This window comes from Loxodonta africana, chromosome 7, assembly GCF_030014295.1.
Source record: "Loxodonta africana isolate mLoxAfr1 chromosome 7, mLoxAfr1.hap2, whole genome shotgun sequence".
NCBI lineage: Eukaryota > Metazoa > Chordata > Mammalia > Proboscidea > Elephantidae > Loxodonta > Loxodonta africana.
This window is the reverse complement of record NC_087348.1, coordinates 65,996,835-66,019,275: the sequence shown is the minus strand read 5'-3', so window position 1 is coordinate 66,019,275 and position 22,441 is coordinate 65,996,835. Positions and strand designations below refer to the sequence as shown.

The 22,441-nt window shown below is 38.7% G+C and overlaps 1 protein-coding gene across 5 annotated transcripts in view; it reads right to left on the bottom strand.

Moving 5' to 3' along the window:
* Positions 1 to 22,441, bottom strand: part of PIK3C2A (phosphatidylinositol-4-phosphate 3-kinase catalytic subunit type 2 alpha) — a 119,947-nt gene that overhangs the window by 81,360 nt on the left and 16,146 nt on the right. For 2 of the 5 annotated variants that reach the window (XM_064288374.1, XM_064288377.1), the window contains exons 2-3: positions 5,970 to 6,071; positions 4,649 to 5,789 (exon numbers count right to left, since the gene is read on the bottom strand). In XM_064288374.1, coding sequence (XP_064144444.1) covers positions 4,649 to 5,719 — 1,071 coding nt within the window. In that variant the 5' untranslated portion in view covers positions 5,720 to 5,789; positions 5,970 to 6,071. The remainder of the gene's footprint in view (positions 1 to 4,648; positions 5,790 to 5,969; positions 6,072 to 22,441) is intronic. The other 3 variants (XM_064288376.1, XM_064288378.1, XM_064288379.1) reach the window with 2 other exon arrangements.

Below are 22,441 nucleotides of genomic sequence, written 5' to 3'. Positions count from 1 at the left end.
TGGTGGACAATCACACAATATTGGGAATCATGGACTAGCCAAATTGACACACATTTTTGGGGAGGTACACAGTTCAGTTCATAACATTCTACCCCTTGAGACTCAAAAATTCATGTCCTTGCCACATGTAAAACACATTTACCCCATCATATCATAGCAAATGTCTTAAATCAATTCTAAATCCAAAATCCAAAAACTCCTCTTCATCTGTGAAATCCAGAATACAAGGAATCTGCTTCCAAAGTACAATGGTGCAACAGGCACAAAGTAGACATTTCCCTTACAAATGGGAGAAATTGGAGGAAAAGAAGGAATAACAGGTACTAAGCAAGTCAGCAGAACACATTATATTAGCTCTCAGGGCTTGAAAATAACACTCTGTTTTCTGAGATCATTTAGTCTGCCTCCCAGGCTCTAAGTATTAGCACACTCTCCAGATTCTGAGCAGAGACCCCTCAGCCCTGGGCTTTGGCTCTGCCTTCTAGGCCCACTGGAATGGCAACTCTGCTCCCTCAAATTTGGGCAGCCCCATTCCTAGTAGAAACCCTCGTGGCGTAGTGGTTTAGAGCTACCGCTGCTAACCAAAAGGTTGGCAGTTTGAATCCACAAGGCACTCCTTGGAAACCCTACAGGGCAGTTCTACTCTGTCCTTTAGGGTCGCTATGTGTTGGAATCAGCCTAACAGCAACGGGTTTGGTTTTTTTGTTTCTTTTTTTTTCATTCTCCTAGTCAATCTGAGAGGCAACTCTACCTTTTGAGACCCCAAAGGTTGTAGCCCTACCCTTTGGGACTGAGGAAGGTCTGTTTCCTGTGTTCCTTGGTTTCTCGGTCCCTTGACCTCACCGTCCATGTCTGCACTGCTGGGGCAAGTGTTCCAAAGCTCTTCAGCTCCACCGATAAGTGCCTGGAGGCACCCCACTCCACCAGAAAACTCTGGCCAGAAGGCACTCAGCTCTCTTGCTCCATGGTTCAGAAAACCTAGTTTCATGGATAAGTTACCGAAGGCACCCCACTCTGCCAGGAAGCCCCCTGCGAAAAGGCACTCAGATCTCGCTCCATGGGTTGGCTCCAGCACTGTCTTGCGATGGTCTCCTGGTTCTGCTGCTGCCTTTCGCTGTCTGTGCCGTCTCCAGTGTAACAGCTCTCCAAACTTCCTTCTGAATCTTCACCAGAACTGTCTTTGATGTTCACAACTCCACCAACAGCCTCTTCAAGGCAATCTAGGGTTTTACTACCAGGCACTTTAAAACATTTCCAGCCTCTACCCATTCACAGTTTCAAAACCACTTTCACATTTTACGTATGTGTTAGAGTGGCACCCCTACTCTCTCAGTACCAACTTCTGTCTTAATCATCTACTGCTGCTAAAACAGAAATACCACAAGCGATGGCTTTAACACAGAGAAATTTATTCTCTCACAGTTTAAAAGGTTAGAAGTCCAAATTCAGGGTGTCAGCTTCAGGGAAAGGCTTTCTCTCTCTGTTGGCTCTGTAGGAACGTCCTTGTCAGAAATTTAACCAAAGACTTTAGGGGATGATTGTCCATATTTTATTTTTTAAAAAAACACTTACTAAATTCATAAAGAGAGTAGCAAAATTTATGTAAGTTAAATTTAAAATCATAAGAAAAACAGGATATAATTTGTAACTTTTATAAAAGTAAATATTAACTTAAAACCGTAACTTTCAAGCTTGGGTTTGTGTGCAAAGAAACACCCTTGGACATCAAAAACTCACACTGAAAAATAAGTATTCGTTCTCTTAAATCATGGCAGCCAAAACTGAACACGGCATTGGTTGACGTTAGTTTAGCCAACTAGGGAGAGGTATGTTTCTGTTCAAAATACTGTATTTCTATTGATGCAGCTTGAAAATGGCTTAATCTTCTTGACAGCCATATCATCACAATGTTGACTACCATATTTTTATACAAATAATGTGCTCCTACATTTGTTTGCCAACTGTGCCCTCCTTGCATAAGGTATTTTCTTAAGTGTGCTATGCTAATTTTTTTTTTTTTTTTTACAGCAACATGTAAAAAAAAAAAACTGGCAAGTGACACTTATGAAAATACCCAGGGGGGAGGTGGGTGTGGTTGAAGGTATGCATTATTTGTGTAAAAATATGGAAAGGTGATGCTTACTATTAACTAAAAAACCCGAAAACGAAACCTGTTGCTGCCGGGTCATTCCAACTCATAGCGATCCTAAAGGACAGAGCAGAATTGTCCCACAGGGTTTCCAAGGAGCACCTGGTGGATTCGAACTGCTGACCTTTTGATTAGCAGCCGTAGCTCTTAACCACTATGCCACCAGGGTTTCCTACTATTAACTAAGTCTCCTAAATTCTCCCGCAACTTTTGCTGTCAAATCTTGCCCTGCACTTCGGAGTTTTGTTTACTCTTACCAAGTACAATCTTATTACAATTTGCCCATTACACTCTCAGTAGTTTTTAATCTGTGAGTCAAGAACTCATGCAGTGGGTTATGACTAATATTTTAAAAAATGAGATAGAATGTATCAGAATGCATCCTCCTTAGTAAGAATAAATACAATTTCACAAAACATTTCTTTTAGTCATATTAAATATATGTATACTGTGTTGAAGCAGCCCTGGTGGCATAGTGGTTAAGCATTTGGTTGCTAGCTGAAAAGTTGGTAGTTTGAACCCACCAGCTGCTCCATGGGAGAAGGATGTGGCAGTCTCCTTCCATAAAAATTTGCAGCCTAGGAAACCCTGTGGGGCAGTTCTACTCTGCCCTATAGGGTCACTATGAGTCAGAATTGACTCCATGGCAATGGGATACTGAGTTGACAGATAAAATGTATTTCTTAATGTGGGTTGAAGTCAAAATACATTTGAAAAACATTACAAATGTAAAGATTTTCCTGGATTCTGGTCATTTCCTCCAAAATATCCCTTTGGGTATTTTTCCCTAAAGAAGGTTTTTTTTTTTCCCCCTAAATCTTAATATCTGCTTCCTTCTCCCTTAGGCATCCAAAATGGCTTTTTAAAGTCAAGAATTCAACATAAACCTATCAAAATATACAAAATTTGTTCCTCTTTCCCTAAATGCTTCTTGACTCCTGTGAGGTAATGAATCACTGTACAGAGAACAATTAGGCCTTTGTCTTTAGAAATTCCTGAGTACTTGAGGTACATTTTGTAATCTAGGCCTAAAGACTATATCAGAGGATTTATGCTAATGAGTTTGGGGCTGGCCAAGCCAGAGAGGGACCACGATGTGGTCTGATATCAACTGACCTCTGGGAAGAAAGGGAGCATGATTCAACTATGGATATGCAATGAGCCCTGATCATGCTTACGCAACAAAGCCAATAAAGGCTCTGGACACAGAATCTCTAAGAGCTTCCTGGTTGGTGAAAGACACTGACACACATGGGAGGGTAGTGCACCCTTTTTGGGACATAGGAGCTTCGCATTGGGAATTGTCCCAGACCTCACTCTATGTGTCTCTTTGTTCGTATTCTTTTTTGCTATAATAAATCTGTAATTTTAAGAATAATACTTTGAGTTCTGTAAGTCCAACAAATTACCAAACACAAAAGAGTACTGGGAGCCATCAGATGGAAGTGAAGGACGCAGGGGAGACACCCAAGCTTGAGACTGGCATCCTAAAGGAGTAGTGGGGAAACGCTGAATTTACGGCCAGCAAGTCAGAAGTAAGGATGTTGGGTAGAATCCTGAGCTTGTGGCTGGCATCTGCCTGTCTGGTAGTCTGAAGGATGGTATCCTTTTAACCCATGAGAACTGACCTAGCCCTGGGTCAGAAAGAGAAAGTGCTGCATGGGTGGCTGGTGTCACAGACGATTAAGAAGTGAGAAAGTGGGTATTTGATTCATCCTCATATTTTAGAGATTGGATTTATGTTGATTTTTATCTACAAAACCCCTAAGGCCGAAATATTAGCTGGGTGTTCATTTAATTGGCTGGATAATATAATTCACACTAGGGTAAAATGAAACTTAAACATTTCCAGGATTCACAGAGATAATATATAAAACAGATATAAGAGAAAGTAGAAAGCTGCAAAGTTAGACCATGTTGGGAAGGGAGAAGTCTAAGCCCTACTGCCTCTCTTCTGAAGGAAGACATCCTGACCCATACAACCCTTAACTAATTTTTCCAGTTAATGAGACTTATTGTTCCATTCTTCACCTTTATCAATATGGTTGTTTAAGGAGAGCCCTTTAAACGACTCCTTTCCCTTCTTTCTGGGGTTATGTTTTCATTCATTCATTTTTTCATGGCTAAAAACAACAAAAACAATATGCATAAGAATTTCTATTATGGAGCTAAATTGAAAATTTCTTGTTAGCCCTGAAAAAGAAAAAAAGAGACCATATATAATGAGGAGACTTGGAGAGACAAATAAAAATGATCTTAAATGCCTCCCAGTGGCAGCTGGATCCTAGAAAAGATAATTATTAATAGCAAGCAATTTTTTAACTGGCCTAAACACATTTAATCCTTTACCATATAATCTAAGAATTACAGCACACCTGGTAGCGAAGAAAACAAGATTCAAAATGAAAATTACTTCTTTTTCCTAACAAATTATGCACACATGTATGAACTCTGTAATTACACTATTAAGGTTAAGAAGTTAGTAAGAAAAGACTTTACCTGAGATATCTGGCCCTGGACTTTTGTAAGCTGAGTTTTTGGAATATTTAAAGACTGGCTCCTTATAACTGTTGCCCCAGAAAAGGATTTTCCATTCACCTTTCTTTCGAGATGACAACTTGCTAGGGATCTCTCTTCAAGGAGAACAGCATCCCAAGGATCCTCTGCTAGCAAACCTGGAACATTTTTCTCTTCTTCATGGTGCAATACCTCCACATTGTCTACCTTAGGCTTACTTAGAGGATCCAAGTCTAACCAGTCAAATTTACTAATATCATGAGACTTTGGAGATAGCTGTAGATTGCTGACGGTAGCTTTTGAACTCGTTATTTCCAAATCAGTCCTTGCTTTTCCATTTTTTAAAAATTCTGATGTACTAGCTATTTTGTCAAATAGCTTCGCCATGTCAGGACTGACTACTGGGCGATAGATAGGTAAGCCTCCTTGTGGATGAAAGGGTATGGCAGGTGTCAAAGGATATGAAAAATATGGCGATTGTCCTGGAAGACTTAAATATATAGGTTCTGTAGATGGAAAAGTAGGCATTCTTGGATTCAAGCCATTCTGGAATGCAACTGGTTTACTGTAAGTTGAGGGATAAGTAGAAGGTAAAGTATAAGTGGAAGGCCCAGATAACCCAGGTGGCCACTGTTCTCTCTGAATAGTAGGTCTAAGATAGAACTGTGCTGAAAATGAAGGGCTCAGAACAGGAGTAACTGGCAATATAGGTGTTTTTCTAGTTTCAAAACTGTCATCCAACAATAATTTCTCAAGCTCGGCTTGGGTGAGTTTTTCTACATCAATATCGACTGCTCTTTTTTGGGAATCTGCTTCAGGAAACACCATGAGATCATAATCCTGGTTGTTATGAACTTGTGCTTCTTGTCTGGTGCTGCTTGACAACTCAAAGTCTCTCTGATTATCACTCACTCGTCTATCCTTTTGCAGTTTTGCTAAAGCCTCTGCTTCCATCTGTAATGCTTCTTCTTTGTCCACATCTTTTGTCCTTGCTGGTTCCAGAAGTGAAGATGAACATTGTTTAAATTTGTTGTTGCTGGATATCTGAGCCATGTCCACTTAAAAGACCAAATCTGTCCTCCTCTAATCTACTTTTTTCTTGTAGCTTCCAAAATAGCAAGACCTACACATAAAAATAAACATAACACTCAATTAGATTTTCTAAACACAAATAAATTAATTCTGATTGCAAACTATCACATAGGATTTAGGATATGAAGCCACTTACAAAAATATACTACCTCCCCCCGCCCCCAAAAAAAACAGTTGAGGGAAATAGGATGAAAGAATACTTTAAAAATACCTTATATAGAAAATATTCTCCATCCCACTTCAGAGAGCAGCATCTGGGGTCTTAAACGCTAGCAAGTGGCCATCTAAGATGGATCAATTGGTCTCAACCCACCTGGACCAAAAGAGAATGAAGAACACCAAGGACACAAGGTAATTACAAACCCAAGAGACAGAAAGGGCCACATAAACCAGAGACTACGTTAGCCTGAGACCAGAAGAACTAGATGGTGCCCGGCTACAACAGATGACTGCCTGACAGGGAACACAGCAGAGAACCCCTGAGGGAGCAGGAGAGCAGTGGGACGCAGACCCCAAATTCTCATAAAAAGACCAGACTTAATGGTCTGACTGAGACTAAAGGACGCCGGTGGTCATGGCCCCCAGACCTTCTGTTAGCCCAGGACAGGAACCATTCCCAAAGCCAACTCTTCAGACAGGGATTGGACTGGACAATGGGATAGAAAAAGATACTGGTAAAGAATAAGCTTCTTGGATCAAGTAGACATTTGAGACAATGTTGGCATCTCCTATCTGGAGGGGAGATGAGAGGGCAGAGGGGGTTAGAAGCTGGTGGAATGGACACGAAAAGAGAGAGTGGAGGGAAGGAGCAGGCTGTCTCATTAGATAGAGAGCATTTAGGAGCATATAGAAAGGTGTATATAAATTTTTGTATGAGAGACTGACTTGATTTGTAAACTTTCACTTAAAGCACGCACACACACACACACACAAACCTTAGATACTGTGGTATTAAGGGAAATGTTTAGACATATATGACTTTATCCCAACCCTTAACCTAAGAGAGTTGGCACAGAAAACGGACTCAAGATAGTTTTATTTTCAGCCTCCACAATAGCTGCCATTAACCAGTGGCCCTTATTCTGGCAAAATTCTTGGCATGAAATGATGTAAGTGCTAGTCACGTATCTTCAACGGTTTACGGTTATGCAAACAGCAAATCAAAACGGTTTCTATCTTTTGATATTAAATTGCTCAAAAGCCAATTAGCAATAAAAACATTCAAAACCTAATCAATAAAACCAAGGCACTTTTTGTTTTATCACAACATCATGTCAAAAGCTGATTATGGGATTACACTATTCTAGGAATACTAAAATTTTATAATATAAAAGATTAGAATAATAAAATGAGTGTTAAGGTTATAAAATGTAATATTCCACTTAAAGGTTTAATTATGGTTGAATTCATCAAACAGTTTTGATCACACTTCTAATATTATCAATAGTTTTAATACTGAAATTTCTCTTTTGTAAACTGATGAACTATATTGACTACAAGATAGTTCATTTTTAAACCTCATTTATCAGTTTATAAAAAATTCACTCTATTTCAGACAAACACTTGCTTCTACTAAGATTACCTTAAAAAGCAATGTATAAACAATTAAAGTGTTAATTATGTGCTATGTAGCAGAGGGCATGGTTCCTGCTTCCTATCAATATGATACAGGTTTTAGTGTGGGTTCTGTAGTCACACCACCTTGATCCAAGAAGCTGAATGCCTTTGGGCAAGTGAAAGTCTTTCCTTAGCTGCCTAACTTTTAGAATTTAAAAAGTATCCATCTCTTAAATTACTATAAGGATTAAATTAAATAATACAATTAAAAGTGCTTATCAGTGGCCTTGAGCATCAAGCATTCAAATGATATCTATTATTAACCTAACCTAGTTTCAAATACACCTAGTTTGAAAACTTAGAAAGCAATAGTGTCCCCTGTTTACAGCCCTGGTCTTTACCACAGTGGTTGTCGATAGAGTGTTTTCAATAAATGCTTGATGAGAGGAGGTAGAGGAAAGCCCAAAGTGAATTCAAATTAATACAGCACAAATGAAAATCCTATGGGTTGAGATAATACTAAATGAAAAAATTATTAGTAATGAAGACATGAAGAAAGAAGTATTCATGGAAGACCTTCCTGGAGTGTTGCTTTGCAATTCTTTTACACGACTGCTGAATTTCTGAGGCATTTCACTGAAAAACTGTTTCAAATTTTTCCCTTCTGTGGCAGACTGCAAAACATAGGCACAATGTACACTTACGATTTGTATATTTCATTGTCTATAAACTTTATGTCAAAAGACAATAAAAAGTATAAACAAATATTGAACTCTTATTAAATATGCACAAAGTACTTACAGGAAAGTACTGATGTCTACAATTTACTTTGAAATACATTAAAAGAATACAACAAATTAATGGAGAGGTTCAGGGATGACATACGGATAAATACATGATAGGGCGGGTACAGGAAAATATTAATAGTAGAATCTAGGTGGTAGATGGGGGGAGGTGGTGGCTCAGTGGTAGAACTCTCGCTTTCCATGAGGGAGCCCCGGCTTTGATTCCTGGCCAATGCACCTCAAGCGGTCATCACCCATCAGTCAGCAGAGCTTCCAGACTAAGACAAGGAAGAAAGACTTGGCAATGTACTTCAGAAAATCAGCCAGTGAAAGCCCTATGGATCACAATGATCTGATCCAATTGAGGACCACCTCAATGGCAGCTAACAACAGTTGGTAAACATGGGTATTCACCTTGCAACTTTCAACTTGGCGCATGACTGAAAATGTTCACAATGTTATGGTGGAATGGGTACAAATTCCTCCCATTCCAGTAATATGTCCCTTTGCAATATGACATTGTTGCTCCTCCCATAAAGAGGTAGGGTTTATTTCTCCACTCTCTTGATCTGAGCTAGCCTTATAACTTGCTTTGACCAATACATCAGAAGTGACACTGTAAGAGATCCAAACTTAGGCCATAAGAGGCCTTGGTGCTTCAGCTCTACCTCTCTGAAACAAAGCCACTGCCACGTGAATATTCTTGAAGATGAAAGACCATGAGGAGAAAGGCCCAGCCAAAAAGCCAGTACTAACTGCGAGGCCAGTGAGTGAAGCCACCATTTCAGAGCCTGCATCACTGAGTCGGAATCGACTCCACGGCAGTGGGTTTTGGGTTTTTTTTTTTTTTGGTATCTGCAGTCCAGGTGACTACAGTCACGTAAGTGACCCAAGGTGAGATCAGTAGAAGAAATTCAGCTGAGCTCAAGCCACAGAACTCATTTTGGAGGGGTCTGTTATATAGCAATAGATGAAACTGATAAATCATTTCTTCCTCCTTTTAGAAAACAAACTGACGCCACTTACACCTACTTAACAATACATTTCTCTGTTTTAACTTCCACAACTACCATCCTTCTTCACTTGTCCTCTTCACTTATATTCTTATTCCCATTCACCTGTCCCCTCCATTTATATCCCTAATCCCATTAAATTCTCCTCTACTTTCTTATCAAAGACTCCATTCTTTTGCAAAGTTAATTTATCCTTTATTTGCTTCTGGTCCTCTGCCATAAAAATGCTCAAGTTTTGTTCAATTAATTTTCGACAAGGGTACTAGGTCCATTCAATGGGGGAAAGAACAGTCTGATCGATAAATGGTGCAAGGACAAGTGGATCTCCACATGCAAAAGAATGAAGCTGGACCCACACCTGACACTATACACAACGTTAACTCAAAATTGATCAAAGAACTAAATGGAAGAATTACAACCATAAAACTCTTAGAACAAAACACAGGAGTAATGCTTTGGAACTTAGTTTTTTACAATGGATTCTTAGCTATGACACCAAAAGTACAAGCAATAAAAGACAAAATAGATAAACAGGACTTCATCAAAATTAAAAACTTTTATGCACCACAGGCCTTGATCAACAAAGTTAAGAGACAACCTACAAAATGGGAGAAAATATTTAGGACCCATGTATCTGATAAGGATTTAATATCTAGAATACATAAAGAACTTCTACAACTCAAGTACAAAAAGACAACCCAATCAAAAAATGAGCAAAGGACTTAAATAGACATTTCACCAAACACGATATACAAGTTGCCAATAAGCATAGGAAAAGATGCTATTAAGTCATCAGTTATTGTGGTGTGTGTGCCACTGAGTTAATTCTGATTCATAGCAACCCTACAGGACAGAGTAGAAATGCCCCCTAGGCTGTAATCTTTACAGGAGCAGATAGCAAAGCAGAAGGTGGGTTTGAACTGCCGACCTTTCAGTTAGCAGTCAAGTGCTTAACCACTGCACCACAATAAGATACCACTTCACCCCCATCGGAAACCCTGCTGGCATAGTGTCTAAGTGCTACGGCTGCTAACCAAAAGGTCGGCGGTTCAAATCCACCAGGCGCTCCTTGGAAACTCTACGGGGCAGTTCTACTCTGTCCTATAGGGTCGCTATTGAGCGGAATCGACTTGACGGCATTGGGTTTTCACCCCCATCAGGATGGCTATTATCAGAAAAATGGAAAACAGGTGTTTGCGTGGATATAGAGAAACAGGAAACTTTATCCATCGCTGGTGGGATTGTAAAATGGTGTAGCCACTATAGAAAAGAGTTTGGTCTTCCCTCGAAAGATGAAACACAGAATTAACATAAGAAAAAAAAACAAAACAAACCCACTGTCAACTAGTCAATTCTAACTCAGCAACCCCACAGGGTTTCCAAGGCTGTAAATCTCTACAGAAGCAGACTGCTACATCTTTCTCCCACGGAGCCGATGATGATTTTGAACTGCCAACTTTTTGGTTAGCAGTCAATTTCTTTAACCACCGTACCAGCAACCCTTGGGAAAAAAAAAAAAAAAAGCCAAGCCTGTTGGCACTGAGTTGATTCTAATTCATGGCAACCCTATATAGGACAGAGTAGAACTGCCCCATAGGGTTTCCAAGGAGTGGCTGATGGATTCGAACTGCCCCCACCTTTTGCTTAGCAACTGAGCTCTTAACCGAGCTCTTAACCACTGTGCCACCAGGGCTCTCCATAAAGCTGTTCCTGCCTGGTTTCAAACAGGGGACCTTTCACATGTGAGGTGAACATGACAACCACCACGCTACGGAAACTGTAAATCCTAGGTAAACACCCAAAAGACCGGGAAGCAGGGACTCAAACAGATACTTGTACACCAGTGTTCTTTGCGGCATTATTTACAATAGCAAAAAGGTAAAAACAACTCAAGTATCCAACAACAGATGAATGGATAAACAAAATGTGATAGTATATCTATAAAGTAGAATATTATTCAGCCACAAAAAGAAATGAAGACCTGATAAGTGCTACAACATGGATGAACCTTGAAAACATTACACTGAGTGAAATAAGTCAGACACAAAGGGACAAATATGATCCCACTTATATAAAATATCTAGGAGCCCTGATGGCACAGTGATTAAGTGCTCGGCTGCTAACCAAAAGGTTGGCAGTCTGAATCCACCAACTGCTCTGCAGGAGAAAGATGTCATAGTTTGCTTCCGTAAAGATTTACAGCCTTGGAAACCCTATACGGCAGCTCTACTCTGTCCTATACAGTCACTATGAGTCAGAATCGACTTGACACCAATGGGTTATATGAAATATCCAGAAAAGACAAATGCATAAAAACCAAAGTTTATTAACGATTGCCAGGGGTGGGTGGGAGGTGGAAAGGGAGAATTATTGCTTAAGGGGCACTGAGTTTCTGTTAAGGAGAATTAAAAAAAACTGGATGTGGATAGTAGAGACGGATGCACAACACGGTGAACACAATTAATGTTGCTGATTTGTTGTAATGCAGTGCAAGGACTTGACTGAATTCCTGAGCAGTAAGAACCAGGATCAGCACAAAGCTGGTTCCTACAAGGTGGAAGTCAGACATACCTCCACTCCCCAACTTCTTCACCATTTGTGACACTAGACGTTCCCCCCACAGCACTCTCTACTTTTCTGCTGGGCTCAATAATTCACTGCAATGGCCACAAAGAACTCACAGATCATACTCACAGTTATGTGGTTTATTAGGGAAGTAACTGGCTACAACTTGAGATCAGGATCAAGTTGGTAGTAACAACAACAGCTCTGGATCAGGATCAGGAAGCATATAGGTGAGGTTTCGAAGGCTCCCCAAAGCTGTGCATACATCTCTCTGTTTTTCAGTACAGGAGAGCCCTCTCAGCTGACCATGCAAACAGGCAGGCCTTTCTCTTGTCCCCCTCAGGACAGGCCTCCTCTCAGCCATGCATGCCCCTTCTTGGCCATGCCAGCCCCCTCTTGGCTGTACATACCCCTTCTTGGTTATGTAGGCCTATATGCCTTTGGCCTCTCCACTGCTAACTGGCCCAGCTCATAGCCAGTGCAGCAGCTTACTTAGCTCTCCTAGCTGCTTTCCTAACAGCAGCTTTCTGCCATCACCACCAACTCCGTCACAGGGTCCCCTATGGGTCTGTCGTTGCCAGCTCTACTACAGGGCCACTTTCAGGCCTGTCACCATCTTCAGTGTTACAGTCGTTGATGACCCATATTACAGCTCTTTTAGGAGGTTCCTAGCATCTTCTCTCTCTGGCTCTTCTCTCTTCTTGCCTCTAAAAACCTCTGTGGTGTAGGCTGCTTATATAAGCAGACTTCTTACCAATTTCAAGGCATGGCCTCCCTAGCAGGATCACAAACCAACCAATCCCCTTGGTGGATGGCAAGTCACATAATTTGCATAGTAAACTGACCAATCCCTGCAAGGTGCATAAAATAGACCAATTCCAGGGCCGACTGCAGGCCATGGCCAGAAAAAAGTATCAAATTATCAAGTTGTTTACAGCTTCCCCAGGAAATGTCAATCCACCTGAACAAAAGTAATAAGTCCTCTGGGGTAGAAAGCTAGGTCAAAGGTAACTCCTCAGGATTTGATAGGGGGAATCTCTCAAGCTATTTTTCCAAAGAACCAAAGCAAAAGGCCAAAGAAACTCATTTCACCACAATTGTACATATAAAAATAGTTAAAATGGCAAATGTTTTCTTATATATATATTTCACCACAATAAAATAAAATTTAAAGTGCTCAAGTTTTCTCCATATTTAGGGGGAAGAAAATCTTAACATTCCTGTTTAGACTCTAGTAGCTTTCATTTTAATTTTCTCCCTTCACTGTCAAACCTCTCAAATGAGTGACCTAGAAAGTCCTTTCTTTGCTCATTCTGCTTTGTAAAAGTTCTATTTGTCCTCAGGGTCCAATTCAAAAACCACCTCCTCTCTGAAGCTTTTCCTGAGCACCTCCTATCAGAATTCATATTTAGTTGATGTTTCAACTAAAACTTTTAATTACATTTTTGCCTACTCAGCATGCTTTCTTCTGGTAATAAAACCTATAGCTTCCATTTCAGAGATAACTTATTTCCTTGTTTTCCCATGTAGTTCAAATAGGGCTGGATCATCTCCATTCCCCACCCATCAACAACTTCAGAGGATCCAAGTCTAGTCAATCAGCTAAGCCCAGGACTTCTGCTGAAAGCATTTGGAAAGAAAGCTTTTCATTGGGGTTGCTAGGTTAATGGGATGTCAGCCTGGGACCGCTGTGGCCATCTTCGCCACGGCTTGAGGAGATGCTGCTTGGGAATGAATCCAAGCCAGAGGAAAGCAGCGCTAAGATAAATGAATCAGATTCTGGATAATATTATTTTAAGCATCTGGATTCAACCATGCCCAAGGCCAGCCTTTTCGTTTACATAAGACAATAAATTCCCCTTTTTGTTTACGCCAGTTTAAAATGAGTTTCTGTCACAGTATCTGTGAACCTGTATACTCAACAAACTAAAATATTAAGCTTCTTAAGTGCGGAGGTCTATCATATTTTGTTCATTTTTCCCCCCACATCACTTTGCTTACTAAAATACAGAACTTAGTTTACTGAGCATGTGTTTTAACATAAAGGAATAAGTGTTGTTGAACACAGTCCTGATAAAGGCATTTCAGATGGTGCAAGAGTATGGATACATACGGTAGAGAAATTAATCAAGTGTAACTGCCTTTTATCGAATACCACAACCACAGTCTACTTTTCATAAAATCAGATAGATTAAAACTAAGAGCATTTTACAAAGAGATAAAGATACTGAATCATAATTCTTCCACAACCATAATACCCATTTGTTATTTAAGTATTCTGCTGGTTACCATATTTCGTAATGATATAACATTTTTCTGAAAAGGGGAACTGGATTTTTTAAGTGAGTTTGAGATACAGTTTATTCACTGCAGAACATCCTCATTCTGAATATTAAGTCTCATTTACTGACAAAGGTATAAAATTAATGGTTTGAAATATATTTTTGCAACCAATTAATGTGTTTGCTTCATCTTTATTACCAACCAAAAGTGTTATATACTAAAATAAATTCAACTCTAAGTAGTCGATAATAGTGAGCTTCTAAGATTTACCACATTCTAGTTTCCCAAAAGGCTACTGTGCATGTAGTATTCAAACGACTGTAAAAAGACTTAAAAGATTATTCCAAAAGTAACCCTGTGCTTCAGCTATTTTTCTGGGGCTTCTGCACTGACATACTCTATTAATTTTTAAAATAAAACCTCATTTGATAACAAACATTTAGCAGGAAATAATTTCCTACATTCTATTCAAAATGAATACTTCAATGCTAATGTTCCCTTAATTCAAGCTGGGAAAGACAATATAACTAGTTTTTGAATGAGGACTGTGCATCATTTGCCAGCAATTTCCCAGCATAAGTAACCCCGGGAAGATTGAAAGGCTGTAGCTACTTTAAAATTCTTCCAAAGAGGGCAATTAAACTATTCAGTTAGCCTTCTGGACAACCATTTGCATACCAAAAAAAGAAGAATTAATTTAAAAGCTCTTGGCTTATGTGGTAGACATCATTTACAATTTAAATCTCAGAAAAAAAATAAATAAAACAAGTCAGTCCTGTTATCTATCTGAATGCCTTCTGATCTTAAAAATTCAAGATTCCTAATAGAATGGAAAGAGCCCTAGTGGTGCAACGGTTAAGCATTTGGCCGCTAATCAAAAGGTTGGCAGTTCAAACCTACCAGCCACTCTGGGGAAGAAAAGACCTGGCAATTTGCTCCCATGAAGATTTCATCCTTGGGAAACCCTATGGGGCAGTTCTACTCTGCCCTATAGGGTCACTCTGAATCGGAATCGTCTTGACTAACACAGAACAACAATAAAATCAAGAAACAATTATTTGAGTTCAGTATACACATTTATCCTCTAAAATGAAAATGAACCTCAAAGAAAAATAAATTACAGTATACCCATGGAATAGATTATTATGCCATCAGTAAAAATAAAATTATGAAGACTGCAACAACCATGGGAAATGTTTATTTTAAAATTATGCCAAAGATCTGCATCTGTATCTATCTACATACATACTAAACATCAAATATCGCTTTACGCACTTTATACATGTTCATTAATTTAATCCTCACAAATCCTTTAAAGTGGCTACTGTTATTATTCCTGGTTTACATATGAAGAAACTTAAGCACAGAGGTTATATAATCTGCTCAAACTCATTACAGCTAGCCGATGGTGGAATCAAGACTCAAACTAAGCAGTGCTAATTTTATATACTTTTAACAGTTACCTGGAACCAGTAAGTGTTTAAATTGACACACTTTGTCTATTATAAATATCAGCTTTCTTCCTCGATCCTGACAAAAGAAACCAAGTACTTTGGTATTAGGCACTACACAAATCTGTCACAAAGACAAAACAGAAGAACGTCCTGGTGGTGGGTGAGAAGTTAGGTTAGAGCTGCGCTGTCCAACAGAAACTGAATGCAAACCACTTAATTAAACACTTGTACAGCCACATTAAAAAAAAAGATGAAATTAATTTTAATACTGTTTTATGTAATACAATATATCAAAAATATTATAATTTCAATAGGTAGTCAATATAAAAATATTAATGGGATATTTTACATTCTTTTTTAAATACCAAGTCTTCAAAATTTGGTACATATGTTAAAGTTACCACATCTCAGTTTAGACTAGACCTATTTCAAATGCTCAACAGCCAAAGGTAGCTGGTGGACAGCACAGGGCTAGAATTTATGAGGAAAGGAACAAGAAGAATGGTGAACAAGTATCACTACTTTCTGGATGACAAGAAAAAATTTATCTTCCCAAAGTATCCCCTTTCTTCAAGCCAATAACATATACCAAATGTCTATTAGTTATTTTTCAAAGAGCAAAATTTTCTTTGTCTTTTTTAAGTCTCACAGATTATCTATCTATAACCTTGTAAGTCCTGTCTTGTCATTCTTTATAAATTTTGTATTTTTTAAGCATATAATTTCCAGTTATCTTAATCCTCTACTATTAAAAAAATTGCTAAAATTTCATAGAGAAATGTACTCACAATTGACCATATAGGATAAATTACAAAAAGATTATATATTTACACATAAAAATACCGAATTGTAAAACCAAAAGACAACAGATTTCCTTCATAACCTTGACATGAGGAAAGTCTTGCTAATACAATTCAAAATCTAGAAGCCACAAAAGAAAAAATCCAAGTCATAAACACTGTAAACAACAACTTTTGTTTGGTAAAAAAACACTGCTGAATTTATTCATTTTTCAACAAACGTTTACTGAGTGTATACAATGCACTGGGTACTATTCAAGGTGCTGAAAAGCAAAATTAAAAATAACCACAAAATCATCAATAAAAAATGACAAATTGGAAAAAAACACTTGCCACTCATATCACAGAGGAAAAGCTATTTATTTCCCCTAGTATATTATACAAAGTTCCTAAAGAAAAAAATATCAACTACATGGGGAAAACACACGAAAAGCTTGAATAAAAGCAGTTCAGAAAAAAGGAAAGATGATTATCCTTCCTCATGTTGAGACAATAGCAATTTAAAAGTTACAGTAACTCTAACTGTATATCAAAATGATAACAAAACACAGAGAGATGGGGGAAAAATATTCACCACACTGAAACTTGTTAGATGCATAATAATCAGGGCAAATTTGTAGCTTTAAAAACATGTTAAAAAAGTGGAAGAGTTGAAAAATTAATGAACTAAGCATTCATCTCAAGAAATTAGAAAATAATATCAAAATATTAGAAGAATAAGAATAATAAAGATCAGAGAAGAAATGAATAATACAACAGAGGATCAACAAAACCAAAAATTGGTTCTTTTGAAAAGACTTAAAGGTCTGATAATGCTGACCAAGAAAATTAAGGGAAAAAAAGGTAAGAATAAACTATATCAAAAATAGGCTACGTAAATTTCAGCTTAAGAAGAAACAACCAAACAAAAAAGGGACATCTCCCCTATTGCCATCAAGTCAATTCCGATTCATAAGGACCCTGTAGGACAGAGTAAAACTTCTCCATAGAGTTTCCAAGGAGGGGCTGGTGGATTCAAACTGCTGACCTTTTGGTTAGGAGCCATAGCTCTCAACCACTGCACCAAAGATTATAAACTGACTTAAAAAGAAAATTGAATAATCATATAACCATCAAAGAAACCGAATTAGTAGTCAAAAATATCTTGCACAAAGAAAACTGCCTTCACATAAGGAAGAAATAATCACAATCTTTCACAAACTCTTTCAGAGAACAGACAAGAAGGAATATTCCCCAAACATCTTATGACGCTATCATAAATTTGATGCCAAAACCCAGCAAAGATGAGAAAAGAAAATTACAAACAATTCTTACTCATTAACACAAATACAAAACTCCTCAACAAGATAACAGTGAGCCAAGCCCAGTTATGAATACAAAATACAATTCACCGTTTAAATAAAGAATGAAAGTAGAAAAACCATATATTCATCTCAGTAGATATTCTTAGCAAACTATGAAGGAAGTTCCTTATTGGACCATGGGTAACAACAAACATCACAATTAATGGTAAAACCTTGAGAGCTTTCCCTTTGAGACCACAAACAAAAAACAGGATACCTACCATCACCTCTTCTATTCAACATTTTATAGAGTCCTAGACAGTGTTTTTGGGTTAGACAGTGCAGGGAGCCCTGGTGGCACAGTGGTTAAGAGCTAGGCTGCTAACTGAAAAGTTGGTGGTTCGAACTCACCAGCTGCTCCACGGGAGAAAGATGTGGCAGTCGGCTTCCATAAAGATTACAGCCTTGGAAATCCTACGGGGCAGTTCTACTCTGTCCTATAGGGTCCCTACGAGTTAGAATCGATTTGACAGCACACAAAAATGGAGCTATACAAAATACGGATAAAACTTAGAAACATAATGCTGAGCAAAAGAGAAAAAAATACATACAATGATTCCACTCATACAACACTCAAAAACATGAAAAACTAAACCATATTGTTAAATAATCACACAATAAAACTGTAAAGAAAAGCAAGGAGAATATTATCAAAAAAGTTAGGACAGTGGTTACCAATGGAGAGGGGGAGAGAGAGAGTTATGATCAGGGAGGAGTACACTGGCAATTTCTGGGATACTGGCAACGTCCTACTTCCTAACCTAGCAGCTGCTTATGTTAAGTGTTTATTTTTATTATTATTTGTTAAATAATCATACATGCTTTATGCATTTTTCTGTACATAATTTACAATAAGAAAGAATTCACTCCCCACATATTCTAAATATTTTCATATCTACATGATGCATGATATGTGAAAAATAACAAGGGGCAGCTTCATTATAAATGGTATGTGTGGGTTTTTTTTGTTTTACCCACATGTAGCAAATTCTGTGAACACAAGAAGTTCAACTTGGCAAGTTTATCTTCTACATGATGTCATAAAACATGTAAATAAGAGTTATACTGTTCCCCTCTTATCTGCCAATCTACAGGCTAAGTTAAGGATACTGCCCTTACTCATTAACGCATATAGGCGAAGAAAAAGCAGGACTACCAATGAAAACAACAAATCTTATGTAGTATTTCTCAAATTTTCACTATCTGTGAATCATTTAATGGGCATTGTGCATAACACCAGCAATCAATTTATGTAAATATTCATTGTATTTTAAAACACTTAAAAACAAGTAACAAGATATTCCTATCAGTGAGAGGAATGACTGCACACTCTCACCACTGTATGTATATACAATAAATTTTTTACTAATTTCTATCAAATTTGAAAATCCTAATAATTATAGCTTGTCAGGGAAGTAGCAATGTTTGGTAGTGGCTCTGTCAGGTAGTTATGGATAGGTATATAAAATCTTACAGGCTCTAACTTCAAAATATTTCCAGGATCTGAGCATTTCTTCATTATATTCCTGCTACCATCCTAGACCAACCACCATTTCTTGCCTGGATTATTGACACAGCCTCCCAATCTGTCTCCTGGCTCTGCCATTATCACTCCTTCTTCCCCCACCCTTCAGGCTATTCTCAACACAGCAGTCAGAGTGGTACTGAAAAACCTAGATCTTGTAATTCTTCTCCTCAAAACTTTCACTACCTCCCACCTCACTCAGAGAAAAAGTAGAGTCTTTACAAACGTCCATGAGGCCCTCCAGTATCTGGTCTCCCTGTTACCTCCCGGATACCTCTCTGACCTATCTGCAATAATTCTCCTCTCTACCCCTACTACACTGGCCTCCTTAATTTTCCTCATACATTAGGCTCCTGCCCCAAAGTCTTTGCTCCTCTGGTCTCTCTGACTGGAATGCTCTTCCCCTGATAGCCGAACGATTCACTCCCTCACCTCTTTCTAATCTTGAGAAGATGACATTTGAGTAAAGCCTTCCCTGATAGCCCATTCAAAACTAAAACTTCCTCCAACTCCACTGCCTATTCACTTGCTTTATTTTCTCCTTAGCATTTAGTACCATCTAATTTTAATATGCTATACCGGAAACCCTGGTGGTGTAGTGGTTAAGCGCTACGGCTGTTAACCGAGAGGTCGGCAGTTCGAATCCGCCAGGCGCTCCTTGGAAACTCTATGGGGCAGTTCTACTCTGTCCTACAGGGTCGCTGTGAGTCGGAATCGACTCGATGGCAGTGGGTTTTTAATATGCTATACCAGGGAAGTACTTACTCGTCTATGCCAAGAAATTTGCAAGACAGCTACCTGGCCAGCCAACTGGGAGAGATCATATTTGTACCTATTCCAAAGAAAGGCGATCCAAGAGAATGTGGAAATTATAAAACAATATCATTAATATCACATATAAGTAAAATTTTGCTGAAAGACCATTCAAAAGCAGTTGCAGTAGTACATCAACAGAGAACTGCCAGAAATTCAAGCCAGATTCAGAAGAGGACATAGAAGCAGGGATATCATTGCTGATGTCAGATGGATCGTGGCTGAAAGCAGAGAATACCAGAAATGTTTACCTGTGTTTTATTGACCATGCGAAACGCATTTGACTGTGTGGATCATAACAAATTATGGATAACACTGCAGAGAGTGGGAATTCCAAAACACTTAATTGTGCTCATAAGGAACCTGTACTTAGACCAAGAGGTAGTGGTTCAAACTGAACAAAGAGATACTGTACAGTTTAAGGTCAAGAAAGGTGTGCATCAGGGTTGTATTCTTTCACCATGCTCATTCAATCTGTATGCTGAGCAAATAACCTGAGAAGCTGGACTATGTGAGGGAGGACAGGGCATCAGGATTGGAGAAAGATTCGTTAACAACCCGCAATATGCAGGAGATACAACCTTACTTGTTGAAAGTGAAAAGAACTTGAAGGACTTACTCATGAAGATCAAAGACTACAGCCTTCAGTATGGATTTACACCTTAACATAAAGAAAACAAAAATCCTCACAACTGGATCAATAAGCAACCTCATGATAAATGTAGAAAATACTGAAGTTGTCAAGGATTTCATTTTACTTGGATCCACAATCAGCACCCAAGGATACGGCAGTCAAGAAATCAAATGATGCATTGCATTGGGCAAATCTGTTGCAAATAAGATGTCTTTAGCAGTATTAAAAAGCAAAGTTGTCACTTTAAGGACTAAGGTGCGCTTGACTCAAGCCATGGTGTTTTCAATTGCCTCAGGTGCATGTGAAAGAAGGTGGACAATGAATAAGGAAGACCAAAGAAGAACTGATGCCTTTGAATTATGGCATTGGCAAAGAATACTGAATACACCATGGACCGCCAGAAGAATGAGCAGATTTGTCTTAGAAGAAGTACAGCCAGAATGCTCATTAGAAGTGAGGATAGTGAGGCTTTGTCCCACATACTTTGGACATGTTATCAGGAGGGAGCAGTCCTTGGAGAGGGACGTCATGCTTGTTAAAGTAGATGGTCAGCAAAAAAGAGGACAACTCTCAATGAGATGGAATGACACTGGCTGCAACAATGGGCTCAAGCATAACAACAATTATGAGGATAGTGAAGGATAGGGCAGTGTTTCATTCTACCGCACACAGGGTTGCTATGAGTTGGAACTGACTCAACAGCACCTAACAACAACAACAATAATCTATATAAAGGAGCCCTGGTGGTACAGTGGTTAAGCACTTGGCTGCTAACTGAAAGGTCAGTGGTTCAAATCCATCAGCTGCTTCACAGGAGATAGGTGTGGCAGTCTGCTGCCATAAAGATTACATCCCTGAGGGACCAAATTACTGGGCTGAGGGCTGGGAACCATGGTCTCAGAGGATGTGTATCTCAATTGGCATATCATAAAGAAAATATTCTACATCCTACTTTGGTGAGTAGCATCTAGGGTCTTAAAAGCTTGTGAGCGGCCATCTAAAATACTCCACTGGTCCCACCCCATCTGAAGCAAGGAAGAATGAAGAAAACCAAACATATGGGAAAGATTAGCCCAAAGGATTCATAGATCACAACTACCACAGCCTCCACCAGATTGAGTATGGCACAACTAGATGGTGCCCGGAGCTGGAGAAAAATGTAGAACAAAATTCTAACTCACAAAAAATGACCATACTGACTGGTCTGAGAGAGACTGGAGAAACCCCAAGAGTATGGCCCCCAGGCACCCTTTCAACTCAGTACTGAAGTCATTCCTGAGGTTCACCCTTCAGCCAAAGGTTAGACAGGCCCATAAAACAAAACAAGACTAAATGGGCACACCAGCCCAGAAGCAAGGACGAGAAGGCAAGAGGCGACAGGAAAGCTGGTTATGGGGAACCCAAGGTTGAGAAGGGGAGAGTCTTGACATGTTGTGGGGTTAGCAAACAATGCTACAAAACAATGTGCATACTAATTGTTTAATGAGAAACTAATTTGCTCTGTAAACCTTTATCTAAAGTATAATAAAAAAAAAAAGCTCTTTTTACAACAACGATAATAAAAATTATACTGTGAGACACACCAAAAAAAAAAAAAAAAAAAGGATTACAGCCTTGGAAAACTTATGCAGCAGTTCTACTCTGCCTACAGGTTCGCTATGAGTCAGAATTGACTTGATGGCAATGGGTTTGGGTTTTTTTTTTTTAATACACTATATATTTTACTTTTTATATATATATTTACTTATTTATTTTGTTTATTGTCATCTTTACCCCCTAGACTGAATATTCCATCAGGTGGGTATTTGTCCAGTTCACTGCTGTATCCCAGCACCTAAGCACAGTCCTGGAACAAGCAAGCATTCATTTAAATATTTATTAAACAAATAAATGAATTTAAATCTAATACAG